This window comes from Cyprinodon variegatus, unplaced genomic scaffold, assembly GCF_000732505.1.
Source record: "Cyprinodon variegatus isolate N-32 unplaced genomic scaffold, C_variegatus-1.0 Scaffold337, whole genome shotgun sequence".
Classification (NCBI taxonomy): Eukaryota; Metazoa; Chordata; class Actinopteri; order Cyprinodontiformes; family Cyprinodontidae; genus Cyprinodon; species Cyprinodon variegatus.
This window is the reverse complement of record NW_015150790.1, coordinates 744,092-756,740: the sequence shown is the minus strand read 5'-3', so window position 1 is coordinate 756,740 and position 12,649 is coordinate 744,092. Positions and strand designations below refer to the sequence as shown.

Below are 12,649 nucleotides of genomic sequence, written 5' to 3'. Positions count from 1 at the left end.
TATCTGGAACCTAATATGGCTTTAATGTCATGTAACTTTAATTCATGTATGACTAAAGTGAATGGGTTTAAAAGTAAGGATTTTAACTCATACAGAAGCAATACTCTTACATCCAGAAATACAGGAGCAGAAACAGAAACACAGGTTTTTGGAACATTTGTATGATCATTCGGAATCTCAGACATGTGATTCTAACTATACTTTATGCAGATGACATAATGCTTTATATACATTCCTGCAGTTACTAGCACATAACCACTAGGATATGAAAGTTGTGGTGTATTAAAGGAGTCATAGAACGATTATATATGGTATTTGGTGCTTAAGGTCTCAGAATAGGGTGTGTAACATTGGTTGGACTGAAAATGGCATATTTGCTGTTCTATGAGCCCTGATGAGAGCCTGGTTACAAGCCCTAGAATGAAATGAAAAGTTTTCTTCCTTTTATGGTATGCTACTGAATATTTAAATGATTCGTGCGCTGATTGGTTGGTTTATAATGAGTGAAGCTGCTGAGCAAAGATGCATCATAGCAACAAGCACTCACTCACTGGAACATCAAAATTGTTGATATGGTGGGGTGAACAGACGTCCTCTTTTTCCCGGACATGTCCTACTTTTCAATGCCGCAAAAAAAATGTCTGGGGGGAATTTCAAAATCTTTGTTCGACTACAGTGCAACACAGCCGAAACACACCGGGCAACAGCACCCCCCACAAAACAAATAGTGTCCTCCTTTTCAGAAACCCAAATATGGTCACCATAGATATGCTAGCATTGCTATCAACAGCGTAGAGACAGAATGATACTTACAGCTTGCAGTTGATGGATTCGCCCATTTTTTGGTGGAAGTTTAGAATTGTAAGATTTGCAGAGAAAGGAGGTGTCGATGGTTTTTGAACTCCTCTGAACGTCCATTTCACCCACTGAACTATTGTTATTCATCTATGACAAGGTAAACTCTGTTTTGCGTGCTATGACCCCTTTAAGGATTTTCATTTTATTGGTTAAGATGTGTAAGTTTCTACAGGACTTTCAAACACTCATAATAAAAATAATAAGTTGTTGATGATAATCACGCATTAACCTATTCAAGATGTGGTCTCGTATAAAAGCCAATATGAGGTTTGGTTGGTTCTCTTGGTGCATGCAGCACTTGCTGTACAGATGCAAGACAGCTTAACTGCTGTCAGTCCCAGTGGTACAGCTCCTCACGTTTCTCACATTGCTCCTTCTTGTAAAAGCATAGCGTGACAGTTTGGATGGAGATTAAGATTAGGCTATTAACTCGTTAGAGCTAATGTTTCCATCTACTCACCTCAGAGACCTAGTAACTTCTTACTAACTGTACACGACCTGATTCTCGTCTTCGACACGCTATATCTTAGTCAGGCTCGTTGCAGCAAGGCAGGCAAATCAAGCAATTGCCTGGGGCCCTGACACAATGGCTGGCTTGGTTATGAACTGAAACCAACAACAACAGCAAAGTATAATATTTTATTTCTCCCTCAAGGAGCTTTGCTCAATTCCTCCTCCTAATGATATCTCCTCTGGTAAGGATTATATTAAAGTTTATACATATAATTTTCAGTACATTTTGTATTTTTTAATAAGGGCCCTCAAGTCAATTTAGCTTTGGGCCTGAAAGTTCCTTGAATCATTCCCTGAGCAAGAAAAGACTAGTGAAATAAAATTGCATAATTTCCCTTTAAAAAATGCACAGTATACTGTCTATTCAGGAATACTGTAAGTAGGTTACTTTTTTGCAAGGCTGGTGAATAATGTGGAAACGTCTATCCCATCTTTGTCCTATTAGCTTTTTCCATGCTCGTATTTTTAAGGCAAGCGTGTCATTAGTTTACTGTGCTAGTGAGCCTTTTTGGAGATGCATGCCTTCTGATGCCCATGTTAGTTATAGACTGTGACATGAGAAATAAAGGCTAAACACCCATATGGCAAACATGTGTGTCTGCAGCGCCTATAGACACAGCTCTGCTTAGGTTATGTTGCCGTGATTGGTTTTGCACACATTTCCTAATATTTACTTACACCCATAAAAATCTAAACGCAGGACAGCAGCGCTGACACAATGACAGAAAAAAGAAAACATTTGGCAGACTCTGGCTTATTTGAGCTTTTTGACATGTTCCTTTTTTTTATGTGACAATGTGTTTTAATATTTTTCCCTCCACTGGTTCCACAGTGTCTGAGATTGCTGAGGCTGTCAGCATTGCAGACGGAGCGACGGTGAGTAACCACCACATGGTTAGTCTGCAGATGGTCCAGCTGTGTAAAGCTTTCGCAAACTTGATAAATCACTCACACTTAAAGTTGCTGACCTTTGCAGCAGGACTGATGTTGCAATAACCTGTAAATGGCTTGAGATGTTATCCAGACTTGACCAGTGGAGCTCACCGGGATGAAGTGAAGCTTTGAGGATTAGATTGGCTCTTGCCATAGTAATCCACTACTATTCTCGGAGGGAAACAACAGTGCACCACATCACGATAAAGTCAAGGAATGAATAGCGCCTAAAATCGTTCACGATCAGACAGGCTTTTTGATGCAGACCGACACTTTATTTGAATGAAATTTCACCATAATTCACCAAAGTTTTTTTTTTTTTTTTTTTTTTTACAATATTTCAAATACTGTTAGAACATAGAGCTTTTAACTGCACTATAAAAATAGTCTCTAGATTAAATATACATTACATTAATTTTTTCCATATCAAACATTTTATTGATAAAATTGCAAGCTCTCTCTGTGTCATTTTGTGTTGTATTTTACATGTTTTTAACAAGAGCAACACCAAGCAAGTGAGATTTGTGTAGGAACTTTAAGCATTACCAGTTCAACCCCAATGAGGACATATTTCAAAATGGGGCCTGATGTTTGGTTAGCCATGTTTAAACCTAATGCTTAAAACTACTTCTGTAGAAGTAGGTGTTGTTTAAAACTAATGAAAAATATATCTTAAAGTTTTTATTACGGTATACCAATATTTAAAAAGATCAAATGTTAAAAATCAAAGCGTTTGAAGCCGTTTAAAATGAAACACATGCATGTTTTATGTGCTCTGAATGTGTGAACAGATCCTGTTCTTTACTATGAGTCGCACCTCGCTAATCCAATACCACTAACAGGATTGAAGTTGTGATTTCTCAGTGACGCGTGGCAGACGAGCTAGCTCTGGCCGTCAGAGCTGCCTACAAATCTGTCATTAGACCTATTTAAGCTTCAGATGAATAAAATGTTTGCCATAGAGTATCAGTTTCCTGAGTGTTTTAAACTATGGTATATTAGGACATTTTGACCATGCCGGTAAATAAAGTGTGTGCAACATTTTTGTGTTTAGATATAAAATAAAGTGGTGTAGTTGCACATTTTAATAAACTTTTCCAATCCATTTAAAGATAACTGGATAAATGTTAGCTTTTCTTCAAGAAAAAAGTATTTATAGCCATCAGATGATGTTGGTGTAGAAGAAATAGTTAAGCACCTAATTAATCCATCAAAATTAATTTTAATATTTGCATGTAATATTGTAAAAGCCGCCGTCTCTTAAAAGAGTACCATGGGACAGAAGTGGTGGGATTACAAGATTGGTGATCGGGATATCAAGCAGTAGCCAGTGCATCCAGTAGTCATTTAAAGCAGTGAGTAAACATAAAAACAGAGGCTAGAAAAAGGATAAGTTTCATTTTGTCCAACACCTGACACATAATGCAGCATTAGGGTATTGGGGTATCAGCATTTGAGCTCCTGAAATGAAACCCTGAAAAGTGATATGCATTTATATTTTGCCACCTTTTTTTTTAATATCTTTTAACAAAATATTGTGAAATCACTTTCTTTCAGACATCACCTAAAAGCTCAATAGAGTCCATCCATGTTTTTTATATATATTGTACAGTATAAATTCAGTTGTTCTCTAAAAGACTTAAGGATTTATGAGCAGAATATTGGAGAACATCTAATTTTAGAGCATCATGAGGACCAAGAAGCCCAGCAGCCACATGATGGATAAAGCTTAACCCTTTAACTGCCTGGTCAACCTCCAACCTGCATTCCACTGAGCAAATGGTCAACATTAGGTGGATCAGATGGTTAATGGGTTAAAACGGTTAAAGGTGGGTTGGGTTCTGAATAAGAATTTTAAAGAGCTTTGCTTAATGTATCACATAAAAGTAGAAAAACGGGCAAACCTATCAAAAAAGGTAATCGGTCTATGCTGACAAGTTGGTCAAGCAGAGCATTAAACAGAACTTTGGAACTTATTTTTGTATTAGAGCAGTCCAGATGTAATCTGAAAACAGTTTATTATATTAGATAGTATCTTCTAATATCTAACATTTAATAAGCTTCATTTTGATGCCAAAGCTAGACACTGAACTCATCAAGCTCATGGTGTCTATATTAATAATTTATTTTAATCAACTTTCCAAGAGAAACAGGCAGTTGACAATCTTTTATTAAATGTCTCATCAACATAACGCTATATAACAAAGTTAAAGGTATGTGTTAAAGGCTTATGTGTTTTGCAATTAGTCTGCAGTATTGTCTTGCTTCAGCTTTTCTATTTGTGGATGGATTTAGCAGTTTGCCGATGAGAATAGGTCTAGTAAAAGAAAAACAACAAGGGATCCGATCGGATTACCTCCACATCCAACTTCATTTTGTCTGAAGTACTTTTCCAATCCAATCTGAGCTTCTGTCTGCAGGATGGGTGCATACGCACCCTTCTGTTTAGGTAACAAAGCCTATTTGTGCTGCAGGATATTGGTGCTGTAGACCTATCAGATGTCTTGACACCGGATGACCCGTCTGGAGATCAAAACCTCCCGCCAGCTTCAGAAAACAACACTCTGGCAACAGGGGATGGCATTATAATTTTGGAGGAGAGTGGACTTGTGTCCCCAGAGGCGGTGCTCACTACCGATCCACCTGAAGGTGGTAGTAAGTCTTGGTGATCAACTTGATCTTTCCTTGTGCTATGAAATAAACACAAATTGTTGTTGCAAAAGACTTTCAAGAGATTCAGATTATTTTAATCTTTGTTTAACTAGGCATTGAAGATGAGAATTTGTTGCCAGAGGATATCGTGCTGCCTCCTTCTACAGTGGCCATCCAACCAGAAGAGCTCCTACCTGAACCTCCCTCCTCTGAGCTACCAAAGAGCATCACACTGCCTGAACCACCAGTGGAAACTGAGGCCTCTGGATCAGGCAGAGAAAATCTCTATGATCCAACCACTGAAGAGGACCAAATTTCCCTTGTAGAGAACAAAGATGCCAAATCAGGAGATGAATCAGGGAGAGATGATCAAGCTTCAGCTGAAGAGGAATCAGTTGCCACAATGTTTGAAGAGGAGCCCCAGGTCAAGGTTGGGATCTCGGAGGACCTTGAGATCTCTACCGTTTTGACAACAACAGATATAGAAACAGGCCAGCCGGCTCTTCTACCACCTACAGAGACTCTGATTATACCAAGTGAGGTTTTAGAGCCTGATGTTCCCACAACTATTCTGAACTCTGATGTTGAGGTACCAGTGGATGGAGAACCACAGGACTCTAACCCCAGGGATAAAGACCCTGGGGAAGTTTTCAGGGTCAATGTGGTATTAACCTCTTCTGAGGAACCTGCATTTGACGAGAAAGGCTTTGACAGGACAATAGAAAGTGATGGAAGTGAAGTGAAAGAGGGATCTTTGTCTGAAGCCATGGGTATAGACGAGGGGACACCTTTAAAGCCAGAGATCTTAGCAGGAGATCTTGTTGAAGATGAGATATTACTGGTCAACAAAGATGATCCAAAGTTACCTGCAACAGACTTTCCACGTTACACCCTCCCAACTGCCCTGTCCCCAGAGAAGAACTCCCCTTTCACAATAGTCTCTTCCATTATCCCGGATACTGATGGCCCAACTGACACAGTGATTACTTCATCAGTGAAGGTAAAGCTCATGTAAACCTCTTGAATGTTGTTACTTGAAGACGTAGAATAGGATTTTTCTCTGTCTCTCTTAAGCTAGTTTGAAGAACATTATAGTGCATATTTGCAAGTCCTCAAAAGTCTACACTCGAATCAAGCATGCCATTATGACCACAAGACACATAGTTTGGCAATCCACCTTTTTCTAGCCGATATAGACTTCAGTAAATCCCTGAAGTTTTCTATTGCCTGGCACAAACACATTTACAGCAGATCCTTTAACCCCTATAAATTGCGATATGGGGGATACACAGGTCTGGCTTGCTTAATACATGTCATACATGTCATGTATAGATGTATAGACAGATGTATACACATGTCATAGATGTTTAATTGAACAAAGATAAATTAACAATTATAAATTTTTTCTTCCTCCTCTTGCACCATTTTAAAGACAAAATCTTCACCGCTACCATTGCATATCTCAACCACTCACAGTTGCCATAATAAGTAGTTAATCAGTATTATTTATTTAAACAGCCTCAAACTCATTTGTATGCTGGGCCCCTGTGGCATCAAGTCTTTACAAGGGCTGGTTGCAGCTGTGTCCATTAAACTTCTGATTTCATCATATCATTTGCAAAGAGCACATTGATCGTTTATTGTAAATCTACTCCCATGTATTTGGGATTCTACCTTCTTTGTACTTTTTAAAAGATATGCCTCTACTTTAGAATATATTATGACTTTTTTTCTTCTGAGGGCTGGATATGGCCTGGCCTTGAATTTGACTCATGTAGCAAAATATCTGTGATGCCGCCAATAGTCCCTCCTCAAGGAACTTACATTTGGCCCTTTATTTTACGTTATTACATCATGTTCTATTCACCCATATGAGTTTTGTGTCATTTGGAGCTGTTCTAAAGATATTCCGTTAGGTTATATCCAAGTAACATCTTCCTATGGGCAATGAGTTTTAGGCACAAACTAAACTGTTCATAATGTATTCTTTATGGTACGCCAGAATTCAGAACATGTAGGCGAATCACTGTCCCCCAGACATCTGCGGTTATATTTTTTATATTTATATTTTTTAAAAACAAAGCGGTGCGTGTATGACGTCTTCTGTGCGAGCCGGCTACCATTCATTCATCCAGTCCGCTCAACTGCTGCTAGTTTTACTCACATGCCTTGAGGATATCTAGGGCTACTACCACAGACGGTTGCCTGTCACAACTCCAGTCCGGCGCGTGGATGACGTCATACACACTCTGCTTTGTTTGTTTTTTTGCTTTTGTTATAAATATATGTTATTAATTACCAGCCTCATATTTGAGACATTTTCTATATGTTTAATCTAGACCACTGAAGAGGACCTGGGGGATGTCACTGTTGGAGATCACAGATATGAAGTGATTCCTTATGATTATGGTTTGACAAATCAGACAGAGGAGGGCAGCACCGGATCCCCATTCAGTGTGGCCCATGGCACAGAGCAAGCCAGCATTGCCATGCCTACAAGCCCTAGAAGAGCTCTGATAGTCTTCTTCAGCCTGAGGGTGACCAACATGGTTTTCTCTGAAGATCTTTTTAACAAGAGCTCTCCAGAGTACAAGGCTTTGGAGCAACGATTCCTAGAACTGGTAAACACCTACACTGCATTGCATTATTTTTAGTAAGGCCCAACACAAACATGCAGCATACAAAAATAAGATTTTTCTATTTCTTCCAAGCTTGTGCCCTACCTTCAGTCCAACCTGAGTCACTTTGAGAACCTGGAGATCCTAAACTTCAGAAACGGAAGTATCGTTGTTAACAGCCGGATGAAGTTTGTAAAGCCTGTGGCCCGTGGCGTCACCTCTACTGTGTATCTCATCCTTGAGGACTTCTGTAACACGGCTTATCAGACCATGAATCTAGCAATTGATAAATACTCTCTGGATGTGGAGTCAGGTGAGTTTCAGCTGGTACATCTTTTGCTCTAATCACGTGTTTTGCCAAGAGTGAACTCAGTGCTTACACAGGAAAACCCTGGTAAAGTAAACTATTCTTAATGCAAACAGTTTACTAGCAATAACTGGATGATAGGTGTCTATTTTCCTTATTTTATGCTAAGCAATTACGCATAACATGCAATTCTCAGGTTTTCCAATCGAAAGTAAATAAACTCTTCATTTTGCTGAATAGGTTTAAGAAATATTCATAAAAAAGTAATCAATGAAAAAACTTATTTCAGTGGAAAACAAAAAAAAAAATACTAAATCACATCATGCATACAAAAATATAGCCTGTCTGGATGGAAAATATCCTGTTTTTATGTGATGAAAATGATTATATATTGAATATATATTGAAAATATCTAGTTTAGAATTTAGCAAATGTGCCTCCACAGACATTTTTTGTTTTGCAAGAGAAAACAAATATGGTTTTGAAGACTAGAACAGATCTGAGTATTCCTGTTACAATCAAAGTAGAAGACCAATAAACAGATTTTGTTAATGTAAGCCAAAAGGATTCCATTAAAAATATCTCTATAAATCTCCATACATTAACAAGTGTAGAGAAAGTTGTTTAAAGAATGTCCAATCTGTCCCATCTTTTTGTGCCATTGCATAAAAATGTCCCTCTGAATCTTTGTTATTTAAATAAGATAAGATCTCACAGTGGAGAAATTCATTGGTCACATCGGCTCAACAGTCAAAAGAAGGTGCCAAAAGGAGGAAAAGGTGCATATATAACAGGATACATATATATATACATATTTAACAGGATTATTTCACAGGTTATTGCAAAGGGTATTACAAAAAGTCTGTAACAAAGTCTGACATATTTCACTAACTAGCAACATGAAAGATATAACAAAACGTTTTTCATCTTCTTTTTCCCATAAAATAAGCAGCTAAACGAGAAAATGAATCGGTGCCTGATTTTTTTTTCTAATTTTCTTTCATTTCCAGGGGACCAAGCAGACCCCTGCAAGTTTCAGGCGTGCAACGAGTATGCAGAATGTAAAGTGAACAGGTGGTCGGGTGAAGCGGAGTGTGTTTGTAATGCAGGCTACTTTAGCGTTGACGGCCTGCCTTGTCAGAGCATCTGTGAACTGCAGGGAGACTTTTGCCTCAATGACGGCAAGTGTGACATCATCCCTGGCCAGGGAGCCATCTGCAGGTGAGCAGGGGATTAGGATTGTGTGGGTGTTTGTGCGTGTAGGAAACAAGTCTGTGGTTTTAAGCAGAGACTAAGCACATTTTACATGTTTGTACAGTTTAAGAAAAAGAATCTGTAGTTTAATTATTATCATTTAGTTTCTTTTTTTAGAGTTTTCATTCTATTTTGGTATTGTTTGCCAAAATTAAGGTTTTTTTTTTTCTCAATGAAGATTTACACCTAATGGGTCAAAACAAGCAAATGAACATATTATTTGGTCCCTAAAGCTTATTTTGAGTAAAAGCACTGCTTTCTAACCTGTTTTGCATTGCTCAAAAAATTACCACCAATTAGAAGAAATGTGTATGAAATTTACTCTCCTATTGATGAGCTCATTAAGTAAAGTTTTTCAGCATTTTGATAAATTATGCATTCTAGGCTTTGCAAGTCACTGTCTTTGTATCCAAAGTCTGTGAGGATTCCAGACCAAAGACAAATTCCTTCTTTGTACAATCTAGTTTGGCCAATAAGCTGATTCTGATTATTATAAGATTTCTTTTTTTATAAATCCCGGAACATGCCTGTTAAAATGTTTTCCTGAGAACGCACCCTGTCCTGCCAAATAACTCCAGTTAATCTAGAGTTCCTCACTACAATAGCTTTTTGTTCCTTAGATCTTTTCCAGCTAAGGCTATAAATGTTCTATAAACAGAAGGAAAGTTGAAATGCTTTAAATCCCATTGTAGATGCTGTCAAATTCTCATTCAGTTAAATTTGGTGTGACCCAGAGGAAAAAACAGGTCACAGCTGCAGCTAGTTATCGGTAAATGTAAAGGATGAGCCTTTAATGATGTTTTTCTATCGATCTAAAGGTAATAATGCTGATAAACAGCTATAGTCACCTTGCTTGTCTGGCTGTTGACTCCCTGCTCAAGCTTTTTGAAGAAAACTGGATTTTACTGTAGTTTTTCTTCTTCTCTCATCCCTGGATTGTTTCTTCCTCTAAATTCATGATTCTTGTTTCACATTCTTAAATTAGTATTTTACTGTTTTTTTCTGAAATTGTATTCAAATCCATTCATTCAAATGTTTAAATCTAAAGATTCAGTAGATATGCAGGTGATTACTCCATTAAGACGAAACATTTTTCCAACAGAGAGGTAGTTTTTGGTGGATGAGGAGAAGTCTCTCATCTTTACTCCCATTTTCTTCCATGGAGCTAATCCCTGTTTCCACAAAGATGATCCTTGTAGCAAAAGTCCACACTATTACTTTGCCCATAAGTAAGCCACACATCACACTTTTCCTTCAAAAATGGCAAACTATCTGTCATTACTTTCAAAATGTACACACAGAGATGTTTTCATATTTCAAAGCTTTTTCACCTTAAAATGAAAAAGCATTTCTGAATGTGGCTGCATTGTTTGACTCATAAATGAAATTAGTAATCAATAATCCTGTTTGCATTTTCATTTTCTTCTTTAACACTGCTCATCCTTTTACTTGATTAAAATGAAAAAGACATTTGAGATTTATTTTTCAAAATGTACCCCAGCAAATACATACCAAAATTCAATTTGAAATGTAAAATTTGAAAATGAAAAAGCATTTCCAGAAATACTTTTTTTGCCGGGTCTGACTATCGGGACATACTGTATCAGACCCGGATATGCTATTGGATTCTACCTGCTCAGCCATTTCTAAAAATTTTTGTGCAAAAAAATTTGCTGGCAGACCGCGAAAACGAAAAAGCAATGTCCGCTGTGTTTTCTCTATGATTATGATATAAAATGTGCAGTCTTAAAGAAGAAAATGCAAATAGGATGATTGATTACTAATTTCATTTATGAGTCAAATAATGCAGCCACATTCTTAAAATGAAAAACAATTTCTGGAAATGTTTTTTCATTTTCAAATTTTACATTTCAAATTGAATTTTGATATGTATTTGCTGGGGTACATTTTAAAAAATAAATCTCAAATCTCTTTTTCTTTTTCATTTTAATTAAGTAAAAGGATGACCAGTGGTAAAAAAAGAAAATGAAAATGCAAACAGGATTATTGATTACTAATTTAACTTATAAGTCAAACAATGCAGCCACATTCTCAAAATGAAAAAGCATTTCTGAAAATGCTTTTTCATTTGAAATATGGTAACGATTTGCTTCCATAGTGTATTGGCTCATCTACAGATTAGTTTTGCCGTCCTGTTTAAGAGCATATGGTTCAAGATGCTTGTTGTATTTTAGAGAATAAAAATGACAAAAAGGTTGGTTATGTTACATTATATTATTTCAAGAGTTTTAGAACATCCTCCTCTAAGGTTTCCCACAGATTTTAACTTTTTTAATGTGTTTTCTGTTATCAGCAGATTTGTGTGAATGTTCAGAAAAAACAAAAACCTAAAAAATGAAAAGCCAAGGTTTGCAGATAAGTGACAGAAATATTTTGACTTTGGTTGGACTTAAAAAGCCCAGGCTTTTTTCTAATCTTGTAATTATAAGCAGACGTAGGGAAGATGAGCCAAAACGACTGCTAACCTCAGTTTCACACCCACATCATCACAGCGCCTGTCGGCAGGGCCACGTGCTGCTGGATTCTCATTTACCTCCAGCTAAAAGTATTGCATTCCTCCATGGAGACGGGAACAAAACAAGAGATTTTCTTCCATAACAAGGAATCAGTGATTTTATGACGCATGCAGAATCAAACCGAACTGATGAGCTTTGTCAGAACAAAAATGCAAACATGACAATTATTTTTCATGATTTCATTATTCATCATCTGATGGTTCCATTGCCTAAATGTTATTTTTCTAGCACTGATAAACCTGCACCAAGAATAATTCTGTTGTTCGTTTCATAGTTTTGTGAAAACTAATTTTTTGACCCCAGATGTCGTGTTGGAGAGAACTGGTGGTACAGAGGAGAACACTGCGAGGAATACGTGTCTGAGCCACTGGTAGTTGGCATAGCCATTGCCTCTGTTGCTGGTTTTCTGTTTGTGGCATCTGGGGTGCTGTTCTTCCTGGCCAGAACTCTACGGGATCAGTATGACAAGGAGGAGTCAGAGGATCCCATACGGTGAGAACCCAAATACCACCCATCTGACCACATCATTCATTACTGAATGAGCTTTAATGATAAGTTTGTAAGAATGTTTCATTAAATAACATGGTCTGGATGTAGGCTTGTGTTCCTCTAGTGCATACAGTAATAAACTCACCATGAAGAAAACTTTTTAAAAGTAACCATGCCTACTGCTGGAATGTGTTTCAGAGCGATTAGGGCTTTAAAAAGTTACAGTCACGCTATATTGGTTTTAGATTTTTTCTTTGAGTGCTGGGATCTCTCTGAAACAGTAAGTTCAATAAGATCCCTGAATCCCTAAGCGCAATACTTCTGATTCTACATCTGCTTCTCTTCAGACTTTTTTTCTACAGTCTCTAATAATTTGATAACAAAAACAAAAACTTAAAGGTGTGCTAAATGCTTTGATTTTATCTGATCTGACATGAAGGTAATTAATTTTGCATTCCATTTTGGACCTTTGTCTTCACTACTAGCTT

General features: G+C 37.4%; 1 protein-coding gene across 1 annotated transcript in view; it reads left to right on the top strand.

The window, feature by feature from the left end:
* The window catches only part of impg2 (interphotoreceptor matrix proteoglycan 2), a 40,496-nt gene that overhangs the window by 22,848 nt on the left and 4,999 nt on the right, over nt 1-12,649 (top strand). The window contains exons 13-19 of the mRNA XM_015385363.1: nt 2,204-2,247; nt 4,779-4,959; nt 5,070-5,956; nt 7,296-7,577; nt 7,668-7,887; nt 8,892-9,102; nt 11,976-12,164. Coding sequence (XP_015240849.1) covers nt 2,204-2,247; nt 4,779-4,959; nt 5,070-5,956; nt 7,296-7,577; nt 7,668-7,887; nt 8,892-9,102; nt 11,976-12,164 — 2,014 coding nt within the window. The remainder of the gene's footprint in view (nt 1-2,203; nt 2,248-4,778; nt 4,960-5,069; nt 5,957-7,295; nt 7,578-7,667; nt 7,888-8,891; nt 9,103-11,975; nt 12,165-12,649) is intronic.